At 35.7% G+C, this 13,270-nt stretch overlaps 1 protein-coding gene across 1 annotated transcript in view; it reads left to right on the top strand.

Moving 5' to 3' along the window:
- The window catches only part of LOC113227337 (pikachurin-like), a 311,398-nt gene extending 300,143 nt beyond the window's left edge, over nt 1-11,255 (top strand). Inside the window, exons 12-18 of the mRNA XM_026460230.1 lie at nt 869-1,112; nt 2,404-2,498; nt 4,241-4,627; nt 5,985-6,128; nt 7,721-7,807; nt 8,899-9,002; nt 10,665-11,255. Coding sequence (XP_026316015.1) covers nt 869-1,112; nt 2,404-2,498; nt 4,241-4,627; nt 5,985-6,128; nt 7,721-7,807; nt 8,899-9,002; nt 10,665-10,825 — 1,222 coding nt within the window. The 3' untranslated portion in view covers nt 10,826-11,255. The remainder of the gene's footprint in view (nt 1-868; nt 1,113-2,403; nt 2,499-4,240; nt 4,628-5,984; nt 6,129-7,720; nt 7,808-8,898; nt 9,003-10,664) is intronic.
- The last annotated feature ends 2,015 nt before the right edge of the window (nt 11,256-13,270 follow it).

The following is a 13,270-nucleotide window of genomic DNA, read 5'->3' as shown; positions in this document are numbered from 1 at the left end:
GACAACATAAATAGCATAACATATGTAAAGAAGTAACTGTTTCGAGAAATCACAACGTTGGCATAATGCCAGCTAGCCGGCCGGGGTGAAAGACAGGATAAAAATCTATACTTGAGGTGCTATTTGGGACTTGTTCGTGCTTATACGGGTAAATAAATTGTTGGAAAATGGTTTTGTGTGATTGTTTAGTTTCCCAGTCGTAAAAAAACTGTCCGTCGCTAAACAGACGATTTCGTTATAAAAGCAATTCTTAACATGATAATAAAAATGAAAGAAATTTTACATGTTTAAATAAGTAAGATTAAAAACAATAAAATGACTTACTGAAAACACAATAAAACACACACACAAGAGAATTCTTTTAATTCTTTGTTTATGATACCAAGTAACCGGACGCCTGTCCATAACAGGTGCAACGCTGCTGAGAGCTGAAAATCGCTTTAAATAATAAAAAAAATAATTTAATAAGTTATTTCACCAGTACACTTATCCTTCAAAACCAAAACACAATAATGGTCACATTATTACTTGACGGCAGAAATAGGTAAGATGGTAGTACTTTCCTGGAAATGTACTGCCATTAAAAATAAAGACGAACAATGTTAAATGTTGTAATCCTTGTCACTGACGCGTCTACCCTAACGCGTGCGTATATACGCGTGTGCGTGAGTTCAATAACGAAATGTTATATGAAATGTTTCTAGAGAATGACGCTACAGCATGCTGTTATTACGTATTATACTCGTAGATTAATGTTTATTTTACTCGTTAAACGACTAGACAAATTGAAATGACTAACACTTGTATAAAATTATCACAGTACTTCGTGGAATGTAAAATGAAACTTTTTTAAATTTTCAAATTTCAGGTCAGCCTACCCTCTGGAACCGAACACCTGGCACAGAATTTCAGTAAGCCGTTCCGGTCGCCGTGCCTCTCTTCGAGTCAGATCGTCATCCACTCGTGACATGACGGACACAACCCGGTCGGTTACATCACGCGGCACAGCCAGACATCTGACGTTGAAGCAACCGATGTTGCTGGGCGGAGCACCTCATCCTTTGCCCGCTAGACTAGCATTGAAGAGTTCGTTTAGTGGTTGTGTTGGACAGGTTAGTTTATAATATATATTATATATTTTTTTATAACATCAAGTGACGGCACGAACAAGTCGTGCTCCTGATGGTAAACTACATGCCTGTCCATAACAGTTACCACTCAGAGCTGTAAATCGCAGAGATCTGACGGGCACTACCACTACGCCTGCCACCCTGAGACATAAGTTACTTAGTCCCATGTTTCACCAGCACCCTTACGCTTCAAAACCGAGACACAGTAATGCTGACATTACTGTTTGGCGGCAGAAATAGATAATTCGTGAAATGTGGAATTCATTCCACAACCAAATTGTACGTGGGAAGCTCCTCTAAAACTGTTCTGTGCCTGTTATTTCACCAGCACCCTTACCCTTCAAAACCGGAACACAGTAATACCGCAAAAATCGAGTATATGTCATATGCGTTCAAGAAACGCATCGTGGCCCTAACCAAATGAGAGCCTATATTACTGGTTTTACCCTAGTGGCCGAAATTCTCCATCCAAAACACGGCAGCGCTGTGTTTGTTCGTCCCAACATCGAAGCCATGTCTAGCTACAGTTACTCTGAAGAGGTTTTATTGTCAACACGCTAAGAAGAAGATTACTGCTTGGCGGCAGAAATATAGAGCTCTACTGTTACTATGAAAACAGTTTTATTTAATGGCTGAGAAGTTAGATATATACGGCAAAAAAGCCGTTAGAAAAACAAAAATAAAGATCTGCAACAAGCGCACAGGAAAATTCGTGAGGTCCGCTGATTCGTTCCATCCATGGCTTATTTGGCATAGCGTCTGATCAAAATTAGAACTCTTTGTAAACGCGTATTGCTGCTCATACGCACGCACGACCTGATCGCTATTTGTAGACAATATGATAATATTGCCCACAAATAGCGATTTGTTCATTTTACCTGGGTCCAAGTGATAAACTTAATTTATGAAATCGACCACGGACAGTCGGTTATTATTAATATTTATCTTTTTAACCTGAGCTCTTAAGTTAAATAAATATTAAACAACATCACATACGTTGTTCTGATCGCAAAGTAAATAGCTAAAGCACTTGTGTTATGGAAATCGAAAGCAACGACGTACAACAAACACCCAGAAACAATGTAGAAAAGTTAGTTTCTACCCTGACCCGGCCGGAGATCGAACCCGGGACCTCAGAGATGGCGACACCATGAAAACTGGTGTGAAAGCTACCCGACCATGGAGGTCATAACGACCAATCTATATTAATAATGCCCCATATGTATTAAGTTTTTGGTACACAACTAAATATTTCCCCTAATATTAATTACAGTTAGTGATAAACGATGAAGAACTGGCGGTCGTCTCTTCGGCGCTCGGCGGTGTGAACGTTGACAATTGTGAGGAACCTCTGAATGATACATGCGGGTGAGTAGAATCTACAGACGGATTAAGGCGACCACCGAATTGTCACCACCACAGAAAAATAAATACAGTAGAAGTGCTTAAGAGGAAGCAGAGGAAAAATTCCTAATCTTCGATTTGATTTTAGAGGGGTATATCCACTTTAAAGTTAAAAATAAAATATTGTATGAGTAACAACATGATATATTCAAGCATAGACATTAATCAGAAACATAAAATAATAAAGTTTCCTCGATAGATAACAATCACGAAATGACATCTAATTTTCACATTTTTTCGATTTATCCTCGAAATGCTACAGGTTATTAGGACAAAAATTAGATAATTAATTGTATTTATGCATGATCGACAACTGTCACTACGGACTATTTTTTTAATCCCTTTAGTTTTAGAGTTATTCCGCTAAAACGAATTTGGTACTTTTAATGCGCAAAATACAACATCTCCTGTCGCATGTCACGCGAACTTCAGGCATATATTTGTTTCACAAATTTGGGCGGAGCTAACGTCAAAATTTTTTTGGCATGCTCCCTCTTAACTAAGCACACGTGATACGCAAATTTGAGAAGCACGTGTGTGAACAGGACGCGAATTTCCACGTGATTAAACTCAGTCCGCCATTTTCACTATACGATATAATCGTGTCTGTTAAGTGTAGAGGGCTGGTTGCTACTTATTTTTCTAATTTAGAATTAAAACAAAGAAGACATGAAAATTAATGCTGTTTACTATGGCAGGTAAGACAAAGTTAAACTGTAACGAAAAGGTTACAGACTAATTTTTGACAGCAGTGAGACCTTATAAAATGACTTAGATTTACGTACAATCAGCCTAGTTTAAAATTATAACAAATTGACGAAAAATCGATTTATAATATAATACGAAAAAAAAATTAAATTAAAAACTACAAGAAAAAAACCTAAACTACAAATAAAAAGCCTCATTTCGCTACTTTAGAGTGCAAAAACGATAGTCGCCCTTGTAATATTATCCATAGTGGTTTTATATCGTCATTAAGTCTTATTTTAACTGCCTCCGTAGCCGAACGGTTACCATACCGGACTGCCACGCAGGGGTCCCCGGGTTCGATTCCCGGGCCGGGAGAAATATTTGTATGGCCTACATTTATTTCTCTCGTGAGTTTGGGTGTAATTTGTGGTTGTCTATGTGTGTGTCCATGGCACCCGCGACACAGGGTTTCCCTAGTGCGGGGCTATGTTGAGTGTGTGTGTGCGTTATTATTTTATTTAAGTTTAACAATTTTTCAATTTTATCGTAATACTTTTTTTATTACAACACACAACCTTGTACCGTCGCTTTTTTTTTAGAACTAAGTAAACATCTCGAATTCGTAGTCATTCAGCTATTAACCGCTAGGTGGCAGCACATTGATTGAAATTTCAACATAAAATCAAAACGTCGTAGCTTGCAATAATAGGTATCGTTGATATCGTTGACAATTGATATGCCAACAGGGTAAAGTTTCAATCATATTAAGAGTCCAGATTATATTAATTAGATTATATTAACTACATTTCATAGTGTTTCAAATTAAATGTGTGAGTTTTGGCGACAGCGGTTCTGATAGTAATCGAGGTTTAAGGCGCTTCCATTGTTTTTTCTTCCATGGTCACCATGGCCAAGAAGCGGCTACTGACGTCTTGCAGCGTAATACCTCTAAACCTGTAAAATAATGAAAACCTGAATCAATGCATTTTCCCATAATATATTTTTCCTTTTTCCAGTGACAAGAATCTCTGCAAAGAAAAACTGGAACCAATGCCCATATACCCTCAAAACATATCCGAAAACGACGTTCACCATTCAATAGTGCCTAAAAAAGGATTCAAACCTAGATCGCACAAAATTAAAACCAAAAAGCACGCCGTACATAACCATGTTGAGAAATTTAAAAAGAAGAAATTCTACGCCAGTAAAAAACATCAATATTTAACAAGCATTGAGAGAAATAACGACGTTGTGACCGAGAAGCCTGCCTATGATGGACAAACATACATGCAAGTGAAGTATTTAAATGCAAACGAAATCAATTGGGGAGACACGAATACGTATCCTAGTTTTACTGGAACAGATAGTTTTATACATATTGATGATGAGGAAACAATGAAAAGGTAAATAAATTTGTTTCTTATCTTTTATATTTAAGGCGCGGGTCCACGCGAAGAAAAGTCGCAGGGTCTATGCAAGAATTCGCGTCGTTTCTACACACGACCTAACTGCCTCGGCGCCGGGCAAGAAAAAAATCTCTACCCCCCGACACGCTTAGTAGTCAACAAATACAACATTTATTTCTTTCCACAGTCGGTAGTAAAACGACAGCTACCTGGAAGACTCGTAATGCACTGACACATTTTACCCTACACACGTCTGTCCGAAAGCATTCGTATCGTGTACATACTCATAATTTTCTCGGCTAGATCCGACAAAGTTCTTGTCGTGTACAAGATCATTCTCATCTTTTCTGTAGCTAACACGTCGAATTTTTTAGCGTGTACACGCGTCCTTAAGGTTTATATTGAATTGCCTCAGTAGCCGAACTGTTACCATGCTGGACTGCTACCCAGAGGTCTCGGGTTCGATTCCCGAGCCGGGAGAAATATTTGTCAAGGTCAAAGTAGGCGGTAGACCCTAATGCGGGGCTATGAGAATATGCGTAGATAAATAAAATATTACTGAAAGACGCGTTGACCTACCAACAAAAGACGGTTCAAAATTCACAGTGTAAAACCAAGCATGCGCTGTTATTAGATATACTTATACATTTTTAATGATACCTAGTGACAGGACGAGCAAGCGGTGCGTCTGTTGTTATGCGACACGTCTATCTATAGCAGTTGCAGTGCCACTCAGAGCTTTAAATCGCAAAAACCTGAGGAACACTGAAACTGCGCTCTTTCACTGCCGTCTCTATGCCAAATCTATTGACATTCATATTTGTCAAAGCTTAGAAAATAATTATAAGATCAATATTTAAATAATATTACACGGAAAAAAATTGATTCTTATATTTCATATTAAAGAGCAATTAATAAATATCCACGGCCATTTACATAATATAAACTGCTTACAGGCTATTGATCAGCGCCATCTAAAAATAAGACGGAATTTTGACCGTTTTCAGAGTTACGATCAGTGGTATGGAGATTAGCAGATACCACAGATTACTTAATAGTTACCACGTAGCAGATATACAAAATCGAAAATACCTACGCTATAATAACCTACTAAATCTGAGTAACACGAAGTGCTCACTACGACGAAAGAAGAACCTAAGCACGCGCTCAGAGTGGTGAAAATAACGCTGCCCGCCGTGTGCAGTCGTGCGGTACCGAATACTCATAAATGAAAGACTTGTACGAGCGCTTGTGCCGTTACACTCTTTTGTTGCGTCGGTACACTCAGCGGTAGACGCTTATCGCGTAACCTTGAGCGAGTGACGGAGCCCTGATGGTACTATTAACGTTCCAGGCTATTAAGCTACACATTGGACATCAACATCCGGTTCCGCTCTGTCAGTCCACATGGTCTGCTGGTGTGGAGCGGCCGCGCGCCCATGACCGCGCCGGGAGACTTCCTCTCCCTCGCTGTCGAGAACTCGGTGCTGGTGTTCAGGTACGTTTTAATCGCAATTATATAAATACATATGTCCCACGTGAAACCAAATACTGGCCTAACTTAAAATTGTGGAAATGAGAAAACACAATTCAAAAAATACTGAATGGATCTTATTGCGAATTTTTATTTAAACATAATACTTATTCCAACTGTTATATTTGTATCCTAAGGTTGCCTGGAAGAAATTGCTACTTAGCAATAAGGGCTCCTATTGTACATTAGCTTACTCTATCATACTTACATTACTGCTGTGTTGTGGTTGTAATATTTATTGTGCAATGAAAAATATTTGAAAGAAAAGAAGAAAGAAAATACATTTATTTGTTTACCACAATGACACCACAAAAGACAAAAGACAAAAAAAAAGAGACAAAAGACAAAAAAAAGTTCATTCATTCAGTATAAAATATCCATAATAATATATAAACGAGAATATATCGTCGGTGTTCTGTAGAAAGGGCGTAAGCGACATTTTGAAAAGTTTTATATTTTCACGAATGTTTTAAAATATTTACGTTCCGTACGTACTAACGTATTTTAAAACTTAAACTTAATTAAAACCAAAATTGAGTTTTAAAACTTGACCAAAATATTTTAAAACAGTCCTTAAAACGTCACTGCAGCGCGTCAGGAATGTTCGCTGAGGCGCGCTCAGACGGCTTTCACGCTATAATGCGAAAAAAGGCCGCCTCTTTTCTCCACCGTGCACGTGGTAGCCGCAATAGCATCCTGAATACGCTTGTCCATAGATTTGACAGTCCTATCCTAATTCATTTGATTAGGAGGGTCATAGGACAAATTAAATAGAGAATGTAAATGTAATGTGATGTAATGTATCTAATGTAATCTGTATTATTTACCTGTAAGTACTAACATAGTGTGTTTTAAGTTCTTTTTTCACTAACAATATATGGAATTCATAAGTTCTGAAATAAAAGTCTTTATTATATATTATTTATGTTAAACATGCTCCCCTAGAAAACTTTTTCGAATTTCCGCTGTCACACTTTCTACAACGATATTATTATATGGTTTCATTCGTTTTTGTTTTTATATTTCCAAATCATGTTTTCTCAAATCAGAGTTCTGAGTTACGACAATTCCTATTTGGTTTCGTGTGCAATATTCATACCTATTTTTTTCCTATAGCAACTTTTATCTACCCTAAATTGGGAGAAATGTTGCCAGTATTTAAAAAGATACGATAAACTTAAAAAAATCATATCATTCATCAAGACTTTCATTAAACGGTATAAAAACTACTTTTGTTACATTCATGCCCAAAGTCCAATATTTTGAACAAAAAATATTAAGTAGGTACTTACCGACAACCATGAATAAGTATAAAAATTTTAAAACAAGTCATGCGCCTGGTGGTAAGCGTTACGCTTGTCCATAGCAGTTGCAGTGCCACTCAGAGCTTTAAATCACAAGTATTTGACTGGCAATGCTCACATTACTGCTTGTAATGTCTGTTGAAATGAGCGTGTTGCGCAGATGGCAGAACAACTATCTAAGTGGGGTTAAAGTAAACTGTCACAGTTAGAAATCGAAAACTAAAAAAAACGAATATGTACCTCTTTTTCCAGATATGATTTAGGCAGTGGAGAAGTAGTGATCATAGCAAATCACACCAAAGTCGACGATGGATTATGGCACAGAGCACGAGCGACAAGGTAATATGTCTACATTAATAATTCTAAAACATTGAACAAAAAACTACGTACGTCAACGATACCATTCATAAACGAAGATATCTAACAAACTAAGGTTAGTATTCCAGAACTCTACTCAATGCTCAAGTCAGGATTTGAGCAGACTTGAGTATGATTTCAAGCACTGGAAATACGACCCTAATGGCAAGGACTCGAGTATGATTTTCAGTGCTCACTGCAATACTCAAGTCCTGACTTGAGCATTGAGTAGAGTTCTGGAATACGACCCTAAGAAATCTAAGCATGCCTGCAGTCTTACCACATAACGCGACATACGATACAATGGCAATGATATTATCAATTTTCGACTCAGTGTTACCATTATGTTCACTAATTATTTGTCAAACTTTTGACAATATTGCAGTTTAAACTGATATTACTACGAATAATCTGTCATCTTTTAACAGATAAGTAGAAGAAACTGCAACACTCAGCCGGAAAGACAATATAAATGCCATTAAGCTCTCTTTCTACTTTACGCGATTACAAAATATAAATAATTAGAAATTGTAAACAATTACTACATTTTACGTTGTTACTCTACGTCGTATTCCGTGATTTTATTTTTCTAAGTACAAATATAAATAGACTATTTATTTAAGTATAAAAACAAGTACGTTTAAACAAATGTAATGTTCTTTGAGTACATCTAAAAACATTTGCGCCGCCAGATGGCGCCACTTCATTTTTCATGTGTGCAATATACTTAGGAAAAGTGTTGTTTACATTTTTATGGCACTAGAATACTTTGTGCCAATAAAAAGTTTCAGGCCACACAGAAAAAAATCATCAGGATCAACATTCTTCGTTGAATATTGTACATACACGAATGAGGTGTTATTATTTTAACAATTCGCGTTGGATGCGGATTCCCGGGCTCGAGTCTCGGTACCACCAATTTGGGAAATGTACTTTTTTATAACTCAATCTGTACCTGAATGCTAAATATCCTTTTGTCTTAAAACTCAATTTTGTAGATGAATTTCGACATCTCACGTATCACGTCACAAAATTTCCTAAAAATCCTATTTTGTCTACCATTTTACTTCCAGAAACAGACAAGCAGGTGTATTGGAAGTAGACGGACTGGGCTCCGTTGGCAAAATATCACCCGGCAAGCTGAAGCAACTGAATACTGAAAACGGACTTTATATAGGTAAGTTCTGCTTGTGTATTGGTTTAAAGTCATGCTAAAGTCTAAAGAGAAAACTAAGGTCATTCTCGGACTTGAGAATACGATAAAAAATCGAATACTTAAATAATAAAAATTGCAGACACTGAAATTAGGTAATGAACACTAGGCCGAGAATGATGTAAGTGTCTAAAATAAGAATCTATAAAAATCTAAAGTAAATTTTATATTGAACACATTGACTTACAATTATATGGACGTCGGGTCCGCGCTAAAAAGTGTCCGAACTTATAGGGCGTTAAAATCGTATACAGAGCGTCATTCACGCTCTAGTCTTCGTTTGTTCGACTGACAGCGAATCAAGCAAAATTAGACAGTACTGCGATGACATTACAATTTAAATTCAACGTTTTAGCTTTTTCATATTCCTTGACATGTCACTACGTTTAAATAGGTTGACTTGGGACATTTTTTTCGTGGTTTTTATATTAGACCCGTCGTCCATTTATTTGTAAGTCAATGATTGAACATGACCGTCTATGGCAGATGTATGAAATGTAGATTTAAACTAGAAAGTTTGCATCTCCTTCGCAGCTTCTGCACCGACATTGCATCTCCTTATTTTCCATTACGTTATTACTCTAATATACTTAGACTACTGTTCTACAATGTGCAATAATAGTACATTATTGCAGAGGCCGGGAAGTACGGGATTGCTGGACGAGTATTAGTTACAAGGACGAGCGCCTTGTAACTAATAGTAAGTCAGGCCTTATATTAATACAAGTCAAGCAATCCCCGTTGCCGCCGAAGCATGTATAGATTTTTTCTCAAACAATGTGAGGAATTAATAAAATACTAAAGAGAGGAAGATGTTTAATAGAAAAAGTAAAAAAATGTTAATTAATATTAAAAGTAATATTTGACGTGTTAGGACAATTGCTTAAAGAGAATGTTATTGTTTTTCCAGGCAGATTAATAATAGTAATCTGCTGAACTTCTGATAATGTGTTGGAATGTGTATCTATTACTGTATTTTCGTTATCGCTCTTCTCACTAGCACTCATTGTCGCGACCAAAATACAAAAAAGACGAATAAACAAAATAATACCAAAACACTTTAGTTGAAATGTTACCGCCATTTTTTTTTTAAGTAAACGGTACAGGTGTTTTTAATTCTCTCAATTAGAACACTGGACAGTTGGTTGTACGAGTTTTTCTTTTGCCTGTTTACTTATTTCATTATTAGTAGATAGATTTGAAAGCTTAGGAAAGAGGACAGTAATGGATTGTCATGCTTACTTTGCAGGCCTTGGCCGGAATGAAGTCGCGCGGTCCATAAATGACAAACTTTCCGTGTTCGTTTTTTGAAAGTAATGCAAACATGTTTCAGAAAAGATTATTTCATTTAATACTACCGTACTCATGGCACATGGTCATTACCATGTTTCCTTAGTGAACTATGACCCCAGTGGCCCAACGGATTTCACTATGAGTGTAGGAACCAATTTGGCTGGATGTTCTTTGTAGTGATCTTGAGTGAATTTTTAAGCTTTTGGCACACGTAGTGCAGACGAGTCCTTTAATTTGTGACAAGGTTTTAATAAGATTGTCCGCCAAAAAAAACATTAAGAATCTCTCATTTGTATTTTATTTATAGTTCTAATACTTTGTTATCTTCCACAGGAGGCTTGCCATCAATAGAAATGAACACAATGGGCAAATACAAGAGCGGTCTCGTAGGATGCGTGTCTCAAATATCACTCAGCGGCGATTTTGACATACCGCTGTCACTGTCAAAGCTCCCACACACAATCACCAACAATGTAGGCAGATGCACCCCATAAAAGTGAGCTATTCATTTAAATGAACCACCACAACTCATTTAAATGAACCCATTCATTTGTGTTCATTTAAACGGACACAGCTTCATTTAAATGAATTTACTCGTAAATGTTCATTCGTTGTTGCCGCGTTTAATGAAGTTATCAGCTCATTTAATAGCACTTTAAATGAATGTTCATTTATTTTGATATTATATGAACTGGCTTTATATGCGTGTAGTGATAGATGTGTTTTGATGGTTAGTTTTCATTCATTTGTTAAATATGATTGTATTGACCCTGATTGATTTAATAACATTCATTTTGATGATTATGAATGACCAATTAATTTAAAAACTCCGTACCTACATATCAATGTAAAAATTATTATCGGAGGCAATAAAGTATTGTGAAAATTTTACACTTTTTAACAATGTTAATTACCATCAACACCAACGATTGACTTAAATAAAAAAAATGAATGAACTACTCTAATGAAGTACTCTAGTCAATTTAGTAATAAGTCATTGTGAACTGCGAAATCTGAAAACTATTAACTTATAAAAATCTTCTCTTCGTTTATTTAACTTCAAATTTTATTTATTAAAAAAAATATACTAAACCTTTTTGTACTAATGATGAAATAAACTTTTCAAAGTGCTTTACTATCTAGTAGATATGAAAAAATAACTATTTGTAATGTTATAATTATATTAAATTAAAGTATAGTTGTACGAGTGGCACGCATATCTTTTTTATTATCTTTTTTTTGAAATTTGTAAACTGAATAATCACGAGTTTGTTACCACAGTAAATGTATTTTATAAAATAGATCATTAAGTGTAATAAAAATAGCGTTTGTATATCGAAAAATTTACATATGGCCGTGGTTTTAGACGATTGTAAGTAGTTAGTCGATAATACCATAGACATTATTGAGCTTTTTTACAATTTAAGTATTAAGCATTACTTGCTTTGATTTCTCATGCTTTAGCTTTACCTAGGGTCGGAATATATTTAATATATGTAGTATTTCTTGTTTACACCAACAAACATAGTATCACTAGCCGAAATATTTTGTGAATTCATTTTAACTTAATATTTCACTTAAGCTTAAAATGAATAACACCACTATAATAGTCAACTCAACTCGATTTTATAACTAACAACATATATACAATTCCATTTATTATTATCAAGAAAACACAAGTGTCAAATAGATTCCATTAAAATGAACTGCCCACTTTATAATTATTTACGTACTTAAGAAGGTACATATACTACAACCCTAGGGAAAAGTTTACAAAAACTAAATGAACCTAATTTAGCACCACTCTAGTCAATAATCATAGATTATATCTGTAGAATGATAAATTTAAATGCGCTTTACGTGTGTAAAATCATATTAATTGACTTTTTTTGAAATGAACGCTAGCCGGAACCTTGTTTTATATTTTATATGCGTCCTCACTTGTCAGCACATTATATGGAATATTATCAGAACAGTAGATGCTGAAGAACCCGGATAAAAACAAATGCAATGCTAAAATTTGATAACAAGTATTAAAAATAAAACAAAATATCGCTACAGTAGATTCTGAGATTACTCCAAAAAAGAATGACTTCCTCTTTAATAAACTAAATGTCGTTAAGTCAGGGTTTCTTAACCTTTTTATAGTCACGAAGATCTCTAAAAATTTCAAAGAGCATACAAACCCGTTGCGAAGAGATGAAAACGCGCGTCTCACTCACTCCAATAAAGGGTCTAAAACACAAAAAGGTCACACGCACAGTACCTATTTACTCACAACGTATTGTATACCCATTTTTATATTAATAACGCCTTAGACAATCGGTGTTACACATACCCCTTACGAAACCCTGCCTTAAATAAAATTATCGTTCATTTCATTAAAAATCAAAATCTATTTTCAACCCTACGAATCCTATATAAGACTTGATTTTCACCAATAAGTTTAGTCAATTAGTACATATTAGTATGTATTTGAATATTTCACAGGGTGTGGAGATTATTTACATAATTACATATCTTGGAGTTCCATTTATGAATGTTAATTTAAATTTATGTCCATCCACGCTTGACACTTAAGATTCAAGTGCAACTCAATGCCAGTTTGACAAAAATGGTCCAAAGTGTCAAGCTTGACATGCTCTCTTTGATTGTACCTACATGGCGTAATGAAACATTTGGCGCCTTCAAAATAGACGCTAATACAAGCGCTGCAACTACTAATTTGAAATATTTGAAAGCGCAATCGCAACGGTACTGTCGTGACACGAGCGCGCCATATTTGCAATAACAATTAGTGAAGTCAGACGGAACACCGGGGAATGAGGGACTTGAAACCTTCACTCATTATATAAAAAATTTAGCACTTTAAAAGTATCTCAGTCGATAAAACAGACAAACAAATTAGTTCAAACTATTTTAAAAAGATGTCGCTATAG

Source organism: Hyposmocoma kahamanoa, unplaced genomic scaffold (genome assembly GCF_003589595.1).
Source record: "Hyposmocoma kahamanoa isolate Upper Pololo Valley unplaced genomic scaffold, ASM358959v1 210, whole genome shotgun sequence".
In the NCBI taxonomy this organism is placed as follows: domain Eukaryota; kingdom Metazoa; phylum Arthropoda; class Insecta; order Lepidoptera; family Cosmopterigidae; genus Hyposmocoma; species Hyposmocoma kahamanoa.
Note: the sequence above shows the minus strand (reverse complement) of the source record. Positions and strands in the feature narration are given on the sequence as shown.